The sequence below is a fragment of the Amblyomma maculatum genome, chromosome 5 (assembly GCF_055883805.1).
Source record: "Amblyomma maculatum isolate TAMU_Amacu chromosome 5, ASM5588380v1, whole genome shotgun sequence".
NCBI lineage: Eukaryota > Metazoa > Arthropoda > Arachnida > Ixodida > Ixodidae > Amblyomma > Amblyomma maculatum.
The window spans coordinates 31,106,169-31,129,834 of NC_139348.1; the positions used below are offsets into that span (position 1 = coordinate 31,106,169).

A 23,666-nucleotide genomic window follows, 5' to 3' on the forward strand; every position below is an offset into this window, starting at 1 on the left:
ATATCGAAGAATGCGCTCTCGACGGCCTGGTTTGTCGCAACAGTATTTCGTTGGTTTCGCTTGCTGACGTCCAGGACTACCAAGCTCGCGTTTAGCAGCGCAGTTGAAGGAATCCATGAAGACAGCGTATCTTTTTTAAATGAGGTAGTAGAGTTATTTTCTAAAATTTCTATCGGTGCCCAGACTAAAGCCGTTTGGAAGCCAGTTCAGACAGGCATTCTTCTGTCAACACTGTCGGCCCTTGAAGTTCAAGACAAGCTACTTAATACATACGACTTCGAATATGTTCTATTAAGTAGATTCAGCCAAGATGGCCTTGAAAACTTGTTCTCAACTTTGCGCTCAAAAAACCCTATTCCACGTCTCTACGAGTTCAAGTGCAGCCTCAGGAGCGCGACACTAGCGCAATTTCTCAGGCCAAGCAGGTACGGTAGTTACTCGGACGATGAAGGATTTTTGCTGACTGGTTTGAGTCCAGGAAAAGACTGGAGCGAAGGCAGCGAAAACAGCAGTGTAACGGCTCCCACTGACCTTCTGGACTTGAGCACGGAAGGAGAAGAGTCACTAGTCTACTTAGCTGGCTACGTAATCTCAAAAATAATCAAGAGACTTCATTGCGAAAACTGCAGGGCTTCTCTAACATCCAATGATGCAAGTTGCAAATTAATTGAGCTTAAGAACTTCTCTTCATCGCACCTGTCGCTCACCAGCCCTTCTGAAGGTGTGGCTGAAGTCATTAAAGTAGCAGAAAACTTTTTCCGTGCAAACAAAGAAGCACTACTGTCGAACCGTGTCGACCCGTTGGAAATTGAGGAACCAATAATGAAAAGCATTTCAGTGCAAACGCTTTTTCCTTCTTGTCATAACATAATGCCTGAAATTGTTCGCACAGTCCTGAGGGTAAGAATGCAGATATTCGTTCGAACTGAGGCTTCTCACAGCACACCTGATGTTGCCAACAGCAAGTGCGGAAGCAAAAGTGTTGGTATGCGTGCAGCGGTATCCGCGGTGCGGTAAATTTTTTGAAACTTTGCTAATGGTGCGCATCGCAGTAATGCGGTGCAAGTCCAGAGCGAGATTTAACCTAGATTTTTTTTATGAATGCAACTTGTCTAACGATCTTCGCTTATTTGTTTTTCTGAGCCGTTACATTAAGTGAGATGTATCAATGCCACATTCTCGGAAAAAAACCTCATATTGCATTCATATAAATCATTCATTTTTTAGTCACTTCAGGGCTTTCAGTGTTGCTGAATGTACTCAAGTATTGTAAATATCCAATGTATGCTATTTTTGTATATTCATTTCTACAGTTCCTGATCATTTGCTTTACTTGAGCATGGTCGCGTGGCTTTTTGTTGAATACATCATCTGCTCAAAAACAATAGGCCTACATCTGAGCTGTTTCATTTCCCTAAGTATGGTTTGTATTGAAGACTGCGTTCAACCGGTCACAGATGTCCACAGCTGGCTTATTCGTATTCGTGGTTTTTATGTATATTTTCGGGGTAAAACTACAGGACTCACCTGTAATAAACATTGCATCTAAAAAACTGTCTGTCTGTGTCATATTGTGACTGTATTTATACTCAAGACTGATATTAGTCAGGCATTTGCTTTAGTTTAGCCTTGACTGTGGCTAACCAAATTGCTAAGACCCTATAACTTTCTCTTGGGTTTTGTCACGGTCGTTGCTATCAGTTTTTTTCTTTCCTAATGTGCCATCTCTTTGAAGCGGGTTGAAAAAGGAACAGAATGCGGGCGGAAAATGCCCAAGTGTGCCAAACTTGGGGAGGGGGGGGGGGGGGGGGGGGGGGCTACCTAAATTTGGAAGCCAACACTGAATTTCCCATAATCAAACTATGTTCGACTCCAATTTTGATCAGATTCGGAATAAGTTATATTTCAGGGTCCAGGTGGGCTAGAATTTGGTGTGGCACACCTGAATTTGGATGTCACCATTAAATTCGCCATAGTCAAATTAGGTTGGACCCCAATGTTGGTGGGTTCCAGAGAGACAAATTTTGGGGATAGCCCACCTAATTTTTGAGGTCACCATTGAATTGGTCATACTAAAAATAGGCTTGACTCCAGTTTTGATGAAATTCGGACAAGGTTAAATTTCGGTGGTCGAGAGGGTCAAATTTTGGGGTGCGGACACTTTCCTTGATAGCGAGAAATCGGTGCGCGGTTCTTTGGCTCTCGATTTCGGCTCGACATCACCTCAAGGTTGCCGACAGCGGGAGCTAAAGGCGTTTTATGCTTAATAGAACAAAGTTCATACTCGTTTTCAAGCCGCCGCGAAAATTCTCAACCACAAATACGATTAAGCCGTTGCATGTGCACTGCGCGGTGCCAAACTCCGACTGAATCTTAATGGAACATTTTAGGACGGCCATCAAAGCAAATGTCCCAGCTTGTTCGCAGCAACCATCCCACTAATAAAACTCCACTCGTGAGCAACTTCATAAACTGTACTTCCGCGAAAATTAGTTCGAGGTGAATCTACATTTAACTAAACATTGGTATGCTGAAAATATTCTGGAATGTTCAAATATATTGTAAATATTAAGCGTCATATACCATGCCGTGTTGAGACAGACGGTATTGAAAAGTCAAAAGGAATGAGAGATGTATGCAGCAAGTGGTTTTGTTCGTACCGCAAGCTCTCGTAATTGGCACTTCCACTGCGCGTACGAGACGCTAATTTATGTGGCTCGTGGTAGTCAAGCATGTCGCATGTCTTACTTGTGTTTTCATTCAATAACAGAGCGTGGAAAAAGCGCGAACTTAAGGGCGCGCGCATGTGCCAGCCATCTTCCCGGACGGCGAGCGAGCGCTGCCCAAAAAAGCGTGCCGTGTGCAGCGCGCGCAGCCGGCGGGCGAGGATATTCGAGGAGGAAAACGCCGGAGTGGAGGAGAGTGTCGCTACTTTCAAATTATCAAGGGACTTTACTCCTAGGATGCTGACGTCGCCACCTAGCTATCACACCTGGTACTGCAATGTGAACTATGTCTGCCTATATTAGCTAGCACCGAACTTCGGCAAAAATTCCAGGCCATCATTCTATAATTTTTAAAAATCGTCGTTGTACCTGACTGCTTCTGTATTTCCCAACTGAATTAAGTGGCGTTGGGAGCACCATCTTGCAATCCATTCCAAACCCTCGGTCGTCGAAACCAATATGTCCGTGAGCGATGATAAGGCTCGGTGTATAAACGGTCCTGCGTATAGAGCAGAATACAGGCAATCATCAGAGGTAATTGATGGTACTGCATGTAAGCCATAAGCTTATGCGATATGCCGTAAATAAACCAGCTATTAATGCGAAGGACAACTCTTATGACTCCCTGAGTTCGTAATAAATGGATGCGGAAGTGAAAAGAATGGCTATAATTAGAAATACACAGCATGAACACTTAGTGCCCGGCGGATCTAGTACTAAGGCATGACGACCGCTGTCAGACTGAAAAGATACTCGTTTCTTACAATACAGGGTCAAACCTCGCACAAGATTGTCACTCGCCATTCAAGATTGCGCTTATCAAACGGTGTTGTAAAATTCTTACTTCTAGGCTGCAGAATGACGACAATAAGCTCTGCGTACCTGATTGTCTTTATCGCTTCGTTCAGATCCGCATCTTCAGCGTAAAACCCGACCGCCAAATACGAAGCGTCTTGGGGTGACGTGCGTTGCTTCTGTAGCAGGTTGTCTAGAAACTGCGCAGAAAAGTAATCTTCATGGTAGCCAGGAACATTTTGATTTCAATATTGTTCATTGTTCCACCTAAGCAGTTCTTGCTAAGTGGACGAATTACTTATTAAGATAACGCACCGTGAAACTCAATCACCTTACGAAGATGTGCCCCGCACGCATGGATGACATAAAGCATGCCTAATATAATGGCATGCATGTCAGGATATGTAATTACGGAAATCTAGAATGTGCAATTACACTGGTAGTAGTCGGAACACAGAAAAAATGGCCTTACCTGATGCCGGTTATTATGCAGAAATGAGAAAGCAGTAGATAAGTGGCTCCGTTATTAAGCGTTTTAAGCACTCCTCTCATGCAGTGGAAAACGTAAGAGCTGAAATCGAGTGAGCCCCTCGCAGAAATGCAATGGACCCCTTGCAAAAATCGTTAAGGAGGCTTTCCCACGCTGCTTCTTTCCCCAAATATGGCGTCACTGGCCGCCAGAAAAATGGCGATATAGACCTGAAATCGCATGTTGCTTCTACACAGATGCATGTAGTGGTAATAGAGCAATTATGCGAATATGTTCTGATGCATAAATGATATGAATTATGGCCATAATATAATGTTTCAATACACTGCTGTTCCGCCATTAGAGGGGAATGCAGCATAGAGGTGAAGCTGACTTAACATTTACGAAAGGGGTCTATAGTATGCATATAATTTATAGACATAATCTGCGCTCCGTCTTACAAGGCACTCCACACGAGTATGGGTGAACAAAATTACACAATTCACCGTTGTCATGACCATCCTGACTGCACCCTCGCTTAGTCATGCGGTACAACTCGTGACCAATACAAAGGGTATGCTGCTACCATCATTGTCATCACACAGTGCAGAGGAAATGTGCTGTCAAATGCTTCCAATTGAGTTGATCTTGTGCTAAACTTACCACTTGGAACTGAAAAACGTCCTAATTTATCCAGCCAACTAACTTTATGTCGACGGCTGCTACGCATGCCTGCGTTTGGAATGCAGTCTGTTGTAGCTACCAACAAGTGGTTACCTTCCCTTCGTATTACTTGCCTTGTTCATGCTCATTTTTTCTTTCCGATGTCGACTAGAATTTTATTCTCTGTAATTTTTTATCTTAACCCACGCTATACGCTTCCGACATCTTAAATGTACAGCTGCCGTTTGCCTTTTCATACTCTCTGCGCTGTCCGAAAGTTTACATTGAATCCAGACTCATCCCCTTAAGAGAGTACCGGTTAGACACAGGTGTTATAAAATGTAATCCCCTTCAGAGATTTTCTTAAGCTGGCATGCATAATTTCAGAGCTTTTGCGAAACGAAATAAACCCCAACGGAATAAATATCGTTCTAGCTCATTCACCCTCTTAAACCCGGATCTTCGGCTACTACCTGTGCTAAGTCCACGTATTCCTTACGCTTCCAGAGCCTCGCTGCTTATCGTAAATTACTGCACTCTTACGAAGCTGTTGAATACTATTTTTGTTTACTACGTACTAACTCTGGGACAACAGACAACAGAAGCTCTGTTAGGGCTAGTTCGTCATGGTTTTTGAAACCATAGCGCAAATATATACGCTGACAACATCAATTTAGTCGGATGTCACGAAATCGGCGCACATTTTTACTAAGCCGGCGCGGCGCGAGGCCCGCGCGTCGCCGCATTGAAACTTCCACAAGGTTCTAGAAAAAGCTGCTTCCGTGCGCGAGAGAGCGCGTAGCTTTGTACGCGTCGCCGTCACCCTCTTTCTTGTCACCCGGCGATGACGGTGACTCAAATGTCCGCAAAATGCCAGACGTCTCCAGAACATTCTATAGGACCTAGCCAATGACACGCACGGCTCAACAGGAGGAAAAGGGAGCGCTCTAACCAGCGAAGCTAAGTGTGTGTGGCGCGCCTTAACAGACAGACGCAGCGCCCTATTTATGGAGTCCAGTCAGTCAGTCAGTCAGTCAGTCAGTCAGTCGGTCGGTCGGTCGGTCGGTCGGTCGGTCGGTCGGTCGGTCGGTCGGTCGGTCGGTCGGTCGGTCGGTCGGTCGGTCGGTCGGTCGGTCGGTCGGTCGGTCGGTCGGTCGGTCGGTCGGTCGGTCGGTCGGTCGGTCGGTCGGTCGGTCGGTCGGTCGGTCGGTCGGTCGGTCGGTCGGTCGGTCGGTCGGTCGGTCGGTCGGTCGGTCGGTCGGTCGGTCGGTCGGTCGGTCGGTCGGTCGGTCGGTCGGTCGGTCAGTCAGTCAGTCAGTCAGTCGGTCGGTCGGTCGGTCGGTCGGTCGGTCGGTCGGTCGGTCGGTCGGTCAGTCAGTCAGTCAGTCAGTCAGTCAGTCAGTCAGTCAGTGATTGCGGCGTGTTCGCAAGTGCGACAACTGGACTCTTGGGGATCACCCGCTGTTGGCAAGCCCACGGACCTGCGAGGGAGCGGCGCTCGTCTTGTATGGCGGCCACGTCGTGACTATCGAGGCGTCGGATTGCAACAGTGCCCGGTGGACAACTCGGTCTTTGTCCATATGACTCTGTCGTGTCTGATCTGTGTTGTACAGCCTCTGTGTTATTGAATACCTCTGTAGTTGCATGCTTAGCGTTAGTTTTCTGTGAACCTCTCGTCTCTGCAATTTGAGTATTAGTGTTCCTCTGTATCGTCTTTTGCTGTGTGTAACGTTTGTTTTGTTTGTTACTTCTGACTCCGATCGTTACTCTGGCTTGAACCGGCGACAGCTGGGCACAAAACGGCCACCCCTTCTGTCACTACATGCTAGTTGTATTCCGGCTGAGCTTGCCACGCTAGTCGAGGGTACGGTGTTAGAAGTACTTTTTCTAACACCATGGTCGAGGGCATCTCCTTTGCGACCGGAACAGCTACCCCCACTCATTCTAAGGGTGTCTGGGAGTGTGCGCACCGTTAATAGCGCATCGTTAATAATCTCCTAATTATTAACGAGTGACATCGGAACCGGCGCTAACTTATCTAATATTGCTTCTAACTTGTAACACTGCATGAGTATACGCAAAGAAGAGCACTATCAGGAGAACAGAATGTGGAAAATAAAAAGGGCATGTTGCAGGGGTGGTTCTGCTACCATGTTGTTCTTACTTGTTTCGGAGCGAATGCACTTACAGCGAGAACTTCAATCGTTTCTCCAAAGTCAGCCGCGTTGAATGGGACGGAGTTGATGGAGAGGAATCCGTATTGGCGTATGTTCTGCTTCCAGAGGTCTACAATTCTTGACTGACCCGCCACACGTAAAATGTCACGCGCCACTTCATGTCTTTTGCTGGGAAGAGAGAAACATCGGTTATGTAAAATATTAATTTAATGCAGCGTAGAGCGAGAAGGGTCATAATGTTTGCAGTATTTATTAGACACTTTTAGCACAGTGGAGACGCACTAATGTAGACGTATACCTCCACCCCTATCAATGCACGTGCACTGGAAGCGTCCGATAGTAAACCTGTATATCTGTACGCAAGCACGTCTCAGTCAAGCTGAATCTCTCTATTATCCTCATAACAAACTATTTAATGGCATTCTTATCTGCTTTCTTGAGTTCATATCAATTAGCACTGCAATGTCTTTATCATTAAAGAGTCGCATGTTTAAAAATCCCCAGTTATCATTCTTTCTCTCAGCCTTTTAAGACACTCTGTATTTCCCCTTTCGATTATATTTTAACATCAGTATCTTAGGACAGAAACAGTACATGGCGATACACTCATAACGCGTGCTGTTGAGTTAGGATGAATAACCTGTTTTTAGCGTCTCGTTTACCTTGAGCAAGAGAAGCCTACCAACGATTTCATTTGGCAATCTATTAAAGTGATAGGGGACGTAATATGCATGACAACTTTTTCCATCATTGCTGCACACCATTGGTAGCTTAAAAAGTTCGTTTCTCCGAAACACTCTAGGGTTATTCTGAGAACGTTTGAATTTATTCGATAACTACTCATCATCATCATAACCAGCTGGACTATACCCACTGCAGGGTGAAGCCTTCTCCCATATTTCTCTAATTACCCGGGTTTGTGCTAGCTGCATCCAGTTGACCCCTAGGAACTTCTAAACATCATCCGCCTACATTTATTTCGCCCCCGTGACGCTTCCTTGAGATAACTACGAATGCAAAAAGATAGATAGAGGACAAATTTCTGCATTTATTATTTTAGCACTCAGATGTAAGTTTTCTAGGACAGCTCCATACATAACATTAATTGCGATTCGGTACAGCAGTTAATTTACATGACAAGTTTGAAATTCGTCAACAGCCGCACACTGTGACTCCATACCGCACTACACCCGACATCCGTCGCTTCACTCAAGGTTATACTTTTGTGAGGGATCTTAAACCACCCCAACAGGATGCTTTTGTTTTTATTGAAATATATTTCGTTTGAAGCTGACCACTGTACAATATTCTAAACACCTGGACAATCAACTGGATTCGAATAAATTCAGAGTTAATTATGTTTTAGTGCTCAATCGATAGAGCCATTGAATGCCGACTGCGAAAAACATGTTTTCACATAGCGATATGCATCTTAAATGCTCTAGAAGCACGCAATCTGAGCACGCTTTAAACTTTTCCAAACAAAATTGGGTCAAAGGTTTCCTTTCTAGCGTTTCTAGTTAGACACGCAATTTTTTTATTCAAAACTGAAATACCACATTAAACCACATAAAAACGTGCCCACTCCCAGTCGAAAAAACTACAGAATTGTGTTAAAAATACGACAAAATATCTTGCAGTTCTGTCGTAACCATCAGATTATGCTGTAGTTCTGTAATACGTTTCTGTAGTTTTGTAGTTTTTCTGTAGTATATTTTTCTTGTCTGTAGTTCTGTAGCACTTTTCTGTTGCAACTACAGAAATTTATGATGTTACTACAGAATCTTTTGTTGTCACAGCAGGTTTCCCGTCAAAAACCGCACAAAAATTCTGTCGTGACATCACAAAATTTTCACTCGCATCTGCGAGTGAAAATTAGGCTCGAAAATTTTGCCACTATTTTTGCAAGGTATCTTTCTATAGACGCCCAAAACGAGACATATCGTGTGCGACATCATTTGACCAGGCCCTAATCTATTAGGTCTCCTTGATTAGTATACCTGTTGTGAACACTGTTTCTATGATATTCGTTTCGATTGTGTCTTTCCCGTCAGTAGAAAAATTAATATGATTCAACCTCAACAATTTGAAGAAACCACCGAGCTGTATGTCATTTGGATAGCAAAATAATCGCACGATAGGTAGGGCTCAAGCAACTACGACATGATCATGCTAATAAACAGATAAATCCTAGTTAAAGCAACTTCGATCAGGTGTCTTAGTAATTAATCTTCCTACATGAGCTATTAGTAAGTTTAACTTTGCCCTACAAACGCCCTTTAAAAACAGGGTTGGTGAGCGACTGCGAAGGACAAGCATGACCAAGGAGAAGATCTTTCGGGCGAGGCAATTTTTTTTCTACTGCGAAATGTATGAGAAAGCTGTAGAGGGTTTCCCTGTAGCCAATTGGCTGCGCTTGGGTGTATGCTAATGTGTACTATTCTGTATAGCAGACATGTTGTGCACTTGCAGAATTTCTACACCGGTTAATTGCTTTCATGATATTTATGAGTTGTAGCACGGGGGAATCTACCGGGCGGCGTATTAGAACTCGCAAAGCGTACACAATAGTGCACTTAAGCTGACATGAGTGCACACCTGGAACTTTTTCCTTTTGCATATACCCCAAAACCAAATATGTACACCTGCCTGTAGTCGAAGGATAGTCCATATTTCGTGGCAGAGTGTTTCAGGGCGTTGCCCAGCACGTGCTTTACTGCCGGCCGGAATTCTTGGCTAGTAAGCGTATCATCCCGGTAGGTGTACAGCCCGTCATAGAAGGTGAAGTCGCACATGCCGTCCGGAGGCATCAATACCGACTCGTTCGTCGCAGAACCGAAGACGCAGACCATCGGATAGCGCTTCATGGGAGGCTCTGCATGATGGCACTACAATGAAACGTCTAGAGAAGGTATATCGGTAAAACACATATCCGTCATATAACAGCTGAATTCCGTAGAAAGATTTATGTTCAGTTGGCGCAAGTGCCGCATAGCACAAGTAACCATGCACGAAATTCAACAGGCTTGTCAAAAATATCTGCATCATGCAAATCAGCAATCATTAATGTTGGCACGCTCCACATATATACCATGATACAGATAAGTGGTTTGTTGGTGGCGCAACCTTTAATATTACTTAATCTTACCATAATGTATACGTATACGACAAGACAAAATGCAGTATTTGCAATAAAGGTCGGAAGTTAACAATAAAGCCCCGTCAAATGAATGTCATTGGTCAGGACTATTAAATGCCTGTTCTTTTTTTTCATCTTGTCACTATCAGGGTGAGAGCGAAAAAATGTTTTGCATTATTCAGCTGCTCGCTTAAGACAAAACACATGCCGTGTATTTAAACAAACCAAACTTGGGACCAGTTGTGGCGAATTCAAAATTTGTAATGAACAATAAAAAAACGCTTAACAGGAAATTACCCAGACGACCGATATACAATACACATGTACGGGGTGGATTAGTGCTCCTTCTGCTTGCAAGTCAGACCAGTAGCATGCCTTACATTTCTTCATAGGTTTCTCGTTTGTTGCCTCCAATATGTCCATTTTTTTCACTCGTCTGTAATCGCTACCACTAAACAAGATTCAGATTGCTAAAAGCAGACAAAGACCAAGTTGCTGACTTATCCCGTAGTTTCAGGTCTTAAAACGCTAATGAGTTTGTACACATAAAAATGTTAGGCCAAGTACCAATACCTTCACGGAACGTACTGTACGCTTATGAGACACATAAAACTTATTGCACCGCCATGTTTCCATGATTTGCGAAATAACTGTGATGAACTGTAACAATAGCAGAGGCACTAAAACCTGACAAAAAGCACCGGTTCGCATGCCGGCTCGGCGCAATCTTAAAAAACTGATTTATTTATAGGAAAGGAAAGGCGTGGTAACTGTCTCACTTGTTTTCCGTGGGCACCTCAACCGCGCCGTAAGGGAAAGAGGAAGGTGGCAGTGAAAGTGGAAAGAGAGAAAGAGGAGCCGTAGTGGAGGGCTACGGAGTAATTTCGACCATCTGGGGACCTTAACGTGCACATCGCACAGCACACGGATGCCTCTTCGTTTCCGGCGCAATCTTGTGGTTGCTGTGGCTGTAGAAAGAATGAAAAGAAAATGCACGGGCCTGCTACTGGCTCTGCAGCTGAGCCACCCCAGCTGCCTCGTGCGGACAGAGGAGAGAAAGTAGAGAAGAAAGAAAAAGAAGAGGAAGAGAACGACGTGCGCCGCTACAACCATCGTCCACCACCGAAACAGTGGCGGTTGCAATGACAGCCTACAACAGATAAAAATTCAATGGCTGGCTAGCTCCCGCCACAAGTGGCCTTGAGCTACCGTCCCAGCTCCGTAGGGCCAGGAACAGCCGCCCCTCAGCACCAGTCCCCGGCTCGGCGCATTCTTCAACGTTGACTGGATATTGACAAAAAAGAGGCGCTTCTTTTGCAAAAAAAAACTACGACATGCGACTTAAGTGGTAAAAGGAGAAAGCCTGAGTGCCGCACTCTGCTACGCATTTGTTGCGAATGTGGCGGTGAATGATGCTTCGAGTAAAGAGGCTGACTACTGTTTCACATTACTCCCTTCCTTTCCCTGAATTCTGACAGGCGTATTGAGCTTATATGGGTGCCGGCTCACTCTGGCAATCCCGGAAATGAGGCCGCCGATAACATAGCCCGAGGACTTATTAGCCGGGCAAATGGCGACCCATGCCGGGACTTCTCGAGGGAGCGGGCACATACATTTTCTGAGCTCACACAGCAAGCACGCCTTGCCCGTCGACTCTACCCCCCTCCCCACTCCCGGCTGTCGCACTCCCAACAAATCCTCTGGAGGCGTCTTCAAACCCGAACGCTTCTCACCCCTCAACGCCTATCCTACTACCGACCCGTTTCCCCTGAGTGCACTCTCTGTGGAGAGTTGCACGCCACCTTGGACCACATTCTTTTCGGCTGCCCTGCCGATCCTCCCCCGCAGGTACAGCCCGCCATCGGATCATGGGAGGAATGGGAGGCCCTCCTTACGTCGCAGGACCTGGACATACAACGTCGCTGTGTGGACCGGGGTGCCAGCGCCATGGCCCTACGTGACCTGGACACATGCACGTAATGTGAGGGCCGTGCGGTGGCCCTGGGCCCTTGAAGGGTCCAAACTCGCTCGTTTAATAAAGTTTTTTCCTCCTCCCTCCCTTCCTTTGTGGCAGGGTACATGTGTCCGCGAAGTCGTCTGACAGATACTGCGCCTTTTCTACCCTGTAGATCAATTTCAAACGCCGCTGATGGCTGATGCACTACTGCCTCCTAGACGTCTGGATCTGCTTGTTTTCTGTGTGGTGCGTCGTTCGAGGTAGCGGCAAATGAAAGCGCGTACGGATGCCTGAATCTGACGCCCAGTGGAGTCAGCTTCGTATAGAGCTTATTCATGAGACGTCATTGCTGCTTTACTGGCAAACTGATTTTAAAAACTGATTTATTTATAGGAAGGGAAAGGCGCGGTAACTGTCTCATCGACCGCACCGTAATGGAAGGAAGGAAGGTGGGAGTGAAAGTGGAAAGAGACCATTACACGCACAATATAACATGAGAGAGGGAGAAGGAAGGAAAGAAAGAAAGAAAGAGGGCCTAAGGCGAATCAAGGTACGGTGCCGGTAAAGTCCAAACTCTGGTTAGACGGCCTTCCAAACGGCGTCTCAAGAATCCGACAAATGAGCGGCGCGCAGCAGGGAGGACGGTGGCGACGCGTAGGAAGCATTTTTTGTAGGCTTTTAGTTTTGAACCGCCCAAAGTTATGGCGTCTTCCCAATGCAGGGTTGCCACAACGGACGTTTGCTAAACCTAATAGTGAATAGGGTCAATATGCATGAATCGCCTGGTGACGTCATAACCTGTCGTGGCGGTACATTGCGCGCCCCCTTTGACCCCCTCATGGCCGATGCCTTCTTCTTTCAATATGTTCCACAGGAGTTCCCTGTTTATGTTGTCGTACGCCCCGTTTATGTCCATGAAGGCCAAATACAAAGGTCTATTTTTTTTACTCTAGATATTTCGATGCATTGGGTTTCGATGCAACAGGCTATCATCAAAGCGCCTACCATTTCTAAAGTCGTTCTGAAGTTCTCCGAGTATCTTGTTACTTTCTACCCAAGCTTGCATATTTATAATTTCACCGCCTACATGGCCAACCTATAAAAAACAGATGCTGTGGTAATGAGCTTGTAGGATTTTATGTGCATCCGTTCTGCTTTGCCTTTATAAATCAGATTCATTTAACTCTGCCGGCAGCTGCCCGGAATTTGCTTATTCGTTATGACTGTTTTCAAAGCTTTTAACAACGTTTCCTTACTTCTTGGACCAAGTTCATTAATCAGCTTGATCGGAATTCCGTCTATTCCTGTAGTTGTGTTTTTGGAATATTTTGTCTGCCTTTTTCCAGTTTAGATTGGCCAGTTCTAAGCTGCTTTGTATTCTGCTATCTTGTGTTGCTTCTTGATTTGCGGAGATTACCCTATCGTCGCTCTTAAATGACGAGCGGCGATTACGGCGTCACCTCGCGTCGAGGGGAAGAACAAGCCGACTGCGCCAGGTTCCTGTTTTTCCCCCGCCTTTTCTGTTCAATGTGGCGATGTCGGTGGTGCCGGGCTGCCTGCCTGCAGGCGGCCGGCATCATGTGTACATCTCCATATACGCGGATGACATTGCTCTGTGGTGCCTGGGACCGCCGGGCGAGACAGCACGGGTGCGCGCGTGCCTGCAGGCAGCTCTGACGGCGGTGAGCGACTGTTTGCGCGGCCTAGGTCTCTCGCTCAGCGCGGACAAATCCGTCGCAATGGCCTGTGTTCCGAGCTCGCGCAAACGACCACCGCCGCTCACACTGGACGGGACCCTCTTGCCGTGGCGACGTTCGGTGCGGTACCTGGGGTTGGACATAGACCAGCGCCTTTCCTTCCGACCCGCGGCGATCAAAGCCTGCCTGCAGATGAAGAGAACCACCGCCGCCGTACACAGACTCACTGCTCGAGGCCAGGGCATCTCCCAGCAAGCAGCGTTACGGCTGTACAACTCCGCGGCTCTGGGGGCAATACTCTACGCGCTACCGCTCGTCACACTGCGCAAACCATGCTGGAAGAAGCTAGAGGTCGAGCATCGCAAGGCGCTCCGCATTTGCCTCGGCCTTCCTCAGAACTCTCAATGCGCAGCTACTTTGGCCGAGGCAGGTGCGTGGCCTTTACAACTTCAGGCCACGCGGCGGGCGCTCCGACACATCGATCGCCTACAGCGCGCAAAGGACGGCGGCCCGCTATTACATCGGTTGCGACATCATCGCCACTCGCGCATGGGAGCGGCGCTGCTCGAGTACGAGCAGCTCACCAATGCAACGCCCCCCTACGACCTCTTCTCGCCCTGGCCCGCTGCTACGGAGGTTCAGCGAGAGATTGTCGGAATCGCGGGGAAACGCACCACACCGCCCTGTGCAGTGCAGCAGCTGACCAGAGCCGTCATCTACGAGGAACTCCAACACCACCTCCTCGTTTACACCGACGGCTCCGTGGCCAGAGACAGTTGCTCGCTAGCAGCGGCGGCTACCATCCCCGCCCTGCAACTGCACAGACAGCTGCACCTGTCATACCTGGGTTCTTCCACCACGGCGGAGCTGCTGGGCCTACGCCTAGGCCTGGATCTACTGCTTGAACTGACTCCGCCGCCACCCAGGTGTGCCGTGCTATGTGACTCCCGCGCTGCCCTCAGCCGCCTTCGAACCACCGGCCGGGGAACTCCGCTGCTGTGCCAGATTCGCACACGTCTCAAGCACTTGGCGGAGCGTGGCTGCGCTATACGGGCACAGTGGATCCCCGGGCACTGCGGCATAGAGGGCAACGAACGTGCCGACGAGCTCGCGACCGCAGCACATGAACTTCCTCCCAGCGACGAGCAACTCGCTTTGGAGGATGTGCGTGCGGTAATCGACGATCACCTCCGGATGCAGCACCCCGACCCACGCATCGCAAGAGGTGAGCGCATTCACAGTGTCAGCGGCCGCTCGCTGACTCGGCTGCAACGCGCAATGATCCTCCGTGCACGCATTGGATGTGTGTGGCCTGGGGAACGACGGATGCGCCACGGACTTGCCAATAGTGACGTGTGTGATGGCTGTGGCGAGGTAGAAACTCTCGAACATCTTCTACTGCGCTGCATCGCGCTAGCCGAACCACGACGTGAGTTGCTGGCGGCTTACAGAGCGCAGGGGCTAATCCCGGACAGCGTAGCTGTGCTCCTGTGGCCACCGGGCTGTGCGCGCGCCCGCGAGCGAGCTCACGTGAGCTTGTGTGAGTACATCGAACAGGCGGGCTTGATGACCCGCCTATTTCACCTCGCCAGATAGTGCGCGCTGGGACTGAACGCTCCACGTGTGCTATTTCCCACAATAACGGCTGATCGCCCACGACAGCCGTCAGTGTTTTGTACAGTGTGCAAGTGCGTGCGTAGTGAACAGTTGCCTGCACGTGGAGCTATTGCGGAGGCCCGCCCGATGTGCCGAGTACTCAGGGACCTAAGACATTTGCGGGTGGGCCTCAAGCAAACTACTGTATACTGTACCATAGTGTATATATTTCTTTTATTTTTACCTACTCTTTTCTTTCTCCCTATCACTCACCTCTTTGATTTCCTCTACCTTCTCCTCGCTATCCCTTTATTTCCGCCGCCCCAGTTCAGGTGCTTCAGATATAAGATAGCAGATACCGGGGCTGGCAATCATCTTTTCTTTCCTTTTGTACATACAATAAATAACCACTACAACAACCCCCGCGCATCTTTTCTCTTCTCCTACTGCGCACAGACTCAGCCAAACAGCGTTTACATGTTTCCTGTAGGGGGTCGAGTCCAGTCAACACACCCTCTTCGCGGGAGTTGACTGGCCTCAACCCGTCGTGTTCTCGGCCCGACCCGACGAGGTTTACATGAACCCGAAAAGCGGTTTTCGACCCAATACCTCAACTCAACCAGCTCCTGTCGGGTCCATGTAAACGCCGCTAATAACTTTGTCCTTCGACCTAGACCTTCTCCTTGAATTTTGATGGGCATATTGCTACCATAAGTGGTTGTGGCTGAATTTCCAACTTGACCTCGAAGCTGTTTGAAGGTCGTAAGAAGAACACGGTGAGCTTGGCTTTACCTAGCGCAGCTATCGCTTATTAAGTTCTGAGAACACTGCAGAATCTGTAGTGAAGAAATGCACAAGCTTGATCGTTGCTCCTGCACACAGTACATCGCGCGCCCCTTGTCGAGATATCGGCACGCGGGGTCCGTGTCCCGACAGCAATTTTGAAATATTCTATAAGCTAAGGGGGTGGTCCACACTTGGGCGACGTTCTGGCAAGCCGGGACACGGCCCCGCGTGCCGATATCTCGTCTGGGCTCCTAGCCACCAGGGTCTTGCAGGGAATGAGGCAGCTGACGCAGCCGCCCGCGCGCTTTCTCTCCGGGCAGTTTCCTCGGGACTCGAATCGGCTGAGGACATCGATTCCAATCCGGCCTACACATTCAAAGATATTGTACTTTTTTTATCAAAACTCGCATCGCAAATACCCTAACCCCTGTAAAGGGTTAGGAAAAGCGAACGAGAGGCTGCTCCTGCGCCTCTTCACTAACACGATGCTGTGCCCGGCAGTACTTAAACATTTTGACTCCCAATTCACTGGGCCAGTGCCAGTACTGTGGGAAGGTGGCTGACACCTACCACATGGTATGGGCCTGCCCACAAAATCAACCTCTTCCCCCCATCCCTAACCCTTCTCGGGAGGACTGGGAGGCGACCCTGCTCGGCTGCTGGGACCTACAGGCCCAAAGGGCCTTAACGCGGCGTGCGCGGGCGGCGGCAACCGCCAATGGGGTCCCTGAATAGGGTCTCAACCCAGTATTGTAAGGCCGAAGCCCTTAAGGTTCCGCGTCAAACCTCCCAATGTGAAATAAACGTTTTCACCACCACCACCACCCCTTTGTCGAAAACAACCAGCGTTCAGTTGAACGCGTCAAACTTCACCTGCGTTCTATAATTGGTTTCCAGGAAACCGAAGGAAACTAGCCGAGTCTCGCTGGCACATCTCGCAGACTAATCTCGCCGACGCGAGATTTTCACCATGAGCTTAGAAAAGATTTCGCCTTAATAATTGTTTCACAGGAAGGAAAAGAAGCAGTATCAGTCACACTCGTTTCTGTGGACAATTGAACTCTTTTTGGGGTACCATCCAGTCCACACGGTGGCGACACATGTTCCCGTAATGGGGCTAGCAAAACATTCGCTTTATTATTTGGGCTTACGAGCAGCTTCAGGAACAGCTCAGCAGATGATGATCGCCCTGTCGCATCATGCAGATACACCAACTCCCGCCTTATTTGCCGAACGTCACAGTTATAGCGAACTGATCAAGCGAAAAACCGGCGCTTGCATGATGTTCGCTTAAACCTAGCACGACAAACAGTGACTTCACGGCGCGTAAAATTAATCCTCCAGCGTAAACGAAACCGCAGTGTTCGCTGCTTCGTCACGTGACTTGCTTAGTGAGAATTCTTTTTTCAAATGGGCAATAGACAAACATTGCGTAGGCTAAACTTTGTTGGACCGATTTTTCTGTACTTTAGAACTGTTTAGCATAATCTGGAATGACATTCTTTTTTGTGCATTAACGAATCGCCTCATATTTCGGCAGTGGTTCACAGATGCAGTTCCAAGGTAAAAAAATATGTATGTAGTTTGTGTGCTCTAACCTGACTCAACCTATGCGAGAGGCTGTAGTGGAGGTCTCCGGAAATTTCGGTCACCGGGAGTACTTTAACGTGCGCTGACATTGAACAGACCACAGGCACCTTCCATCTAAAAAGCTTTTTGACAATAAGCAGGCATATGCTAATCCGCAGAAACCGTCCGGTATATGCTATGTTTGGGATAATATTTAACATAGCAATGCAGCTAAGGTACAACGACAATTGACAAGAATATCCCTCAGCTCTTGTGTCCGCGTGGGCGCGTCCGCAAAACAAGCACGTCTTTCACACCCATACAGTTTGCCTCGAAATAGGTGCCGAGCCGGCTCGAAAGCTACTGGTGCATTGCAAAACTCCGATCTCTATGACCACGTTCTTTACACTACAATTTACGTTCCTTTCAGGAGAATGTCTGGCATTATGATCGAAAAAAATTATGATTGAATAATTGCCGCTATGGTAATCATCCGCATTCTTGTTAGTTTGCTGAGTTCCATTAGATTGGAACCAAGATTCGTTCTAAACTTACTTAAGACGTAGAAACCGCTGGCATTCCAGAAAGATTTTACCTGATGGATCGATAGAAAATTTACCACCCCGTTGAAACGGGGTGGTAACAGTTGCTATCATGCTCATTTTCCCCCCATAACTTAATTATTGATTTTGATTGGTTAACTATCCCTCATTCTATTTATTGAAGTTTTGTTTCTAAATTACTAACATTCTGTCAATTTCTGCTTTTAGGCCACCAATTTTCCAATTGTTTATGCTAGCTTCCATCGCAGGCTCATTCACCCGGCCACTGGTATCTCTAAACCCCAGAGCTTCAGGAACAGTGACTGCGCCTGCATCGACTTCCGGATGGATACCATTACATTCGAGTATAATATGGTCAATTGTTTCGCTGGAGTTACCACATACAAAACCAGCGTCATCTTCATTGTTAAATTTCTTTTTTTAGCTGCGTGTTCTAAGGCACCCTAATCTAGAATCAAAAAGTAGGTTACTGCCTCTTGAGTTATCAAAGAAATCTTCCTTCCTGATCTGCATTTTCCTTTTTCGGTATAGTTCCTCACTTCCTTTTATTTCTATCGAATTTATTCCATTTTTACCTCCTGTGTTTTTCACCTGTATCTTAACGCTATTTATTTCTTCGTCCTTGTGATCAGCATACTTACTGGGTAGTTTCCTAGTTCGACTTTTAAGTATAGGTATTTAAGTACTGTAGCTGCTCATCTGTTACAGTCCAATTTCCTCGGGCGTTCCTCATATATTTTACTCTGAGCTTCTCATACTTCTAAAGGTGGCTAGCCCATATTTCCCTGTACCGCCTTATTTGTGGTTTTGCCGTGGGTACCCAGTGCTAATCGTCTGACTGCTCTGATTTTTTTTTAATGTCGACTGTACCTCTGATTTTAAGCGCGAAACAGCATTTCTGAAAGTAAGTCCGGGCACCATAATTTCTTTTCAATTACCCCTCAAAACCTCATACCTGTTGTATCCCGACAATGGCCTATGCCTAATTATCCCGGCATTTCTTCGCCCTTTTGCCTTAAGTGATCGTTCATGCTTTTCAATGTATGCCAATCCTTCATTTATCCATAGCCCGAGATATTTATATGGTGCTACTCTATGTATTTCATGGCCTTGTATTTTAAGACCCTGCTCAGTTGAGCCGTTGAAAATCATCTGACCCAACTTAACTGCGCTAAAACTGAAACCTAGCCATCCCCTTCGTCTCCGCAATACTTAACTAGAGTTTGCAATTCGTCCAGACTCTCTGCTAGCAGCACGATATCGTCTGCATACATTAAACCGAGGAAGCGCTGCTCTACAGTCTTTCCGCCTAATCTATATGACAGGGTAAAACCTATGTTACTTTCTTGTATCCTCCGTTCCAGATTTAACATATAAAGCATGAACAGCACCGTTGATAGAGGACTACTTTGTCTTGATCCTTTGCATGCGCTTCGAGTGCAATAAGCCAGTCATAATCGCTATGATATTAAAATTTTTTAACCTATCTGTCAATAACGAGGAAGTTGCAACAACCAATACGACTTTGATAAGCTACTGTTTCGAGTATGTCCAATAACCAGCTAACCGAGGACCAGACACAGCCGCTACACTTACGAAAAGGAAGAGGAACGTTCACGCTAGTGCTAGATGCAGTTGAAGGCTCCGTGAGCATTGTCGTTTCGTCCGGAACTACTGTCGACACTGCAAAGGTATCTGGAGTCGTCTCAGCAGCGTCGGTGGTGAAAGGTCCACCTGCATGGTCTGAAAGGGCAATGGCACTTAACTCGGCAATATTCTCGAAGGCGTCTTTTTCAGAATTCAGAATAGGTTCCGAGTCGACGACAAAACGCCATCAAAACACTAACCAGATGAACGCCTAGTTGGTTTTGCAAGCGTTGAAGGCACCGCGGGCCTCACGGTCGGCAATTCTATCTCTGTCGAGAATGAAGGGATTGGCACCATTGTATCGGCCGCGTCAGTTGATGGTGTCTCCCTTGCGATATCTAAAAGAGGGCAATACATAGCCCCAAATTTTGAACACATTTAGGGGAAGCGTTTTCGAAGGGAACTTTTGAAATAGTTTCACAACTTCGCGACAACAATCAATATATCCTTTCGAAAAATGTCACCTCGGCAGGCTCCTATCTTCTCACTGCGGATTTTCATAAGCGAAATTTTCCACCGCGTTGGAATATAGAACATGATAATATATATATACAAGCGGAAACAGCGCTGGTACTAACCGGATGAGCTCAACTATTTCGGATGCTGACAACTAGACGGTTTAGACCATAACCTTGGTTATGCGGTCCACTGTTCGTATTTAAGCCAATAGTGCATCCCTCCTGTTTTTAACATACAGAGAGCGAACCAGCAAACTCGCCGGGAATTACAACATATGCAAGACACAAGACACGGCGACAGTAGAATGCTAAGCCGTGCAAAAACCATAGCGCCCCGATTCTAATATTCGCTTATCGCGCGACTTCCCATATTCAAAATGCTTCTAATCAGAGTACCACAGCAAATGTCACAATTAAAAACAAAAAACAATCTATGGCAAGCGCAGGTGAGTACCATATTCAGTAGCCTTCTGGACAGAAAATGAGATGAGTTGATGCGATGGTAATGCCAAGCAATGAGATAGGTGAACAAGATTTGGTGCTGCCACAAAGAAGCTCGAGGAATAGATTAGCAGCTGATTGCCGTTGTCGCCTATGCTTCATGCGCATTCAACAAGTCTCGCTGAATAATCCTAACCGCTCCGTCATAATGCGCTGATCAAGCGAAAGACCGAAGCTCGCCTGATATTGACATAAGCCTTGCACGGCCTGCCGGGCCTTAAAGCGAACACGTACTGTTTCCACCTTCAAATTATCTGACTCTCATAGCGGGAATCTCTTTCCTAGAAATTCAACGCTGGACAAAAAAAAAATTTGCTGGGTTTTACTTTGGTCCAATTGAGCGCCAAAGGTTCACCAAAAATTTCAGCAAGGTTTAAAATGTCAAACTGTAGGTCATAAATGGGGATTGACCGTTGTCAGGTATGGCGCTAAACCATGTTAATCATATGCTATGCTTGGCTTTACAGCTGTTATAGAAACGAGGCTCAGGCGCAAAAGTGGGTGTTGCTCGGCTTTGCAGTTCGTAGTGCTTTCGCATTAAAAGAGCGCATTTCGCGCCCCTTGAGTCCGCTTTGAAAAGATGCCGAGTCATCCCGAAATGTTATTTTGCGTCGTAACAGTCCGGTCTTTAATATAACGTTACTTGCGCTCCTATTTTTACTAATCAGGAGAATCTCTGCTGAATTGATCTCAATAAAAAAAGTTTGAAACGATGCCGCTCCTGTAATATTTCGCATTCTTGTTAAGCTGGAACCGTACGGCGCGATTTAGGGCGTGATTGCCGCGCGGATGGTGGGACGCGCGCGTCATTCTGACGCATGCCACCACGAAATTGCGCCGCCGCTGGTTCTACGAAGAGTAGAAAAAAATGCCTCGCACGGCGCGTCCGCTGACGTCACTGCCGCCAATCACCGTGTAGTCACGTTTCATTTTGGTTTTTTGGTTCGCAAACAGATGGCTCTGCTCTCCGCGCATAGAGCGTTGCGCAACAGATGAAGAACACAGAAGGAAAAAATTGGATAAATTCGATGGAAAATCAACAGAGTGTGGAATTATACCGAAAGTGGAAATGGCAGATTAGGAAGGAAGATTTCTCTGATAACTCTAGAGGCAGTTCCCTACTTTTTGAAGCTAGATCAGGGTGGCTTAGAACACGCAGCTACAAAAAGAAACTTAACAATGAAGATGACGCATGTGCTGTATGTGGTAACTCCAGTGAAACAACTGACTATATTATACTCGAATGTAATGGCCATCCGGAAATCGATGCAGGCTCAGTCACTCTTCCTGAAGCTCTGGGGCTTAGAAATACCAGTGGCCGGGTGAATACACCGGCGGTGGGAACTAGCAAAAAACGACTGGAAGATGGGGGGCTTAAAAGCAGAATAGTGACATAATGTTAGTAATGTAGAAACAAAAATTTAATAAATTGAATGATGGTTTAGTTAACCAACCTAAATCAATAATTGAGATATAGGGAGAAAAATGAGCATGATACCTACTGCTACCACCCCGTTTCAAAGGGGACGCTCCTATATTCTATCTATCCATCCATCCATCCATCCATCCATCCATCCATCTCGGCGGAACCTTTCTTGCGGAACCTTGTTGTTTCGTCGGCAAAGCTGGTGCGCGCGTCCAAGGAGCCACATGCATTCGCGAATCGTGTTCATTCGCGCGTAGTGTTCGGTCAAAATGGACAAGACAACCTTTAACGATGCCCTAATCACTGAAGTGGAAAAGCATTGCGTCTTGTGGGACGTGCGCGACCGAGACTATACAAACAACATAATCCGAAAAACGCGGCGCGACAGCGCCGCTCCATTTTTTCGTGCGGATGCTAAGCGCGTCGCGTTTTTCGCTCGCGAAAAACGTTCCATGCGGTTCTGGCTTTATTTTGCTAAGTTTGAAGAGTTTGAAAAGAGTCTACATTTGTTCTGCCCTTAGTAAAGACGTAAAGAAAATGAGCTGGGCCACCGAAGGTGTACGATTAAGAGCGTTAGCTTGAAAATTTGATAACCTATATCTAGGTTCGAAATTTGGATACCGTCGGGTACACCACGAAACAAAGATTCCTTCGGTACCACTCACACTTTTCTGCGATCACTTGTTCGCCCATCACAGCCCTCCCAATGTCGCAACCAATGACGATTTCTAGGACCAAAAGTCGTCTGGGCGAATTGATCGCACATGTGCTCGAAAAACAGTTATGTGTACTATTGGTGCCATTTCGTTTACCACAAATTAGAATCCTGTATCAAAATAAGGTGAACGCCAATTTTCCGACCCCTGGTGGCGAAACACACACACTCACTCTCTCTTCCAGGAGGAGTATATAAATCTGGTCGATGTCGTAGTAGGTAAAGCAGTGATGGTGGGTGTGGCTGGGACATGTGGCTTTTGGAGGTTCATGACGTCATACATGGTGGACCAGGTGGTGGACACCATTTTACAGGGACTAGAATATTAGAAGTATGCTTGTCACCTCACAGCGGTGCCTCTCTCGGTTACACGTTAGGTCGGCAAATGCAATGCGTGCTTGAACCCTCTGCTGCTGCCTGATGCGAGCGTCTTGTGTTATGTTTTCTGAAACTTCTGCTTGAGGGTGTATGCTGAAGCAGGCGCAGAATCACTAGTTTACCTGGCTACGAAAACCAGCGCAAATCGTGCTGGGAAGTTATTCCCTGCGCCAATATTATTGACAGCTGTTTCCATAATTACACAGTCGACGGCGGTCCCTCTGCCTGGCGCGTTTAGGATCATTTTACGGATGTGCTTTTTATGCCCCAAAGCGCTCTCGAAGGAGAATAAAGGAGGAGTCTCATGACACGACGGCCACTTTTGACAGCGTGTTGCTTTTAATCACATGCGTGCATGGGCACTGGAGAATTAATTACTTCAGTGAGGTGTAACTGATTGCAAC

At 47.0% G+C, this 23,666-nt stretch overlaps 2 protein-coding genes across 2 annotated transcripts in view; both read right to left on the reverse strand.

The window, feature by feature from the left end:
* The window catches only part of LOC146187948 (uncharacterized), a 51,169-nt gene extending 44,195 nt beyond the window's left edge, over positions 1–6,974 (reverse strand). Inside the window, exons 1-3 of the mRNA XM_084603064.1 lie at positions 6,842–6,974; positions 3,609–3,721; positions 3,096–3,225 (exon numbers count right to left, since the gene is read on the reverse strand). Coding sequence (XP_084459190.1) covers positions 3,096–3,158 — 63 coding nt within the window. The 5' untranslated portion in view covers positions 3,159–3,225; positions 3,609–3,721; positions 6,842–6,974. The remainder of the gene's footprint in view (positions 1–3,095; positions 3,226–3,608; positions 3,722–6,841) is intronic.
* Positions 6,975–9,406: 2,432 nt separating this feature from the next.
* LOC146187950 (uncharacterized) overlaps positions 9,407–23,666 on the reverse strand; it is a 42,946-nt gene continuing 28,686 nt past the window's right edge. The window contains exons 3-4 of the mRNA XM_084604960.1: positions 19,734–19,880; positions 9,407–9,705 (exon numbers count right to left, since the gene is read on the reverse strand). Of these exons, the coding sequence (XP_084461086.1) occupies positions 9,407–9,705; positions 19,734–19,880 (446 nt within the window). The remainder of the gene's footprint in view (positions 9,706–19,733; positions 19,881–23,666) is intronic.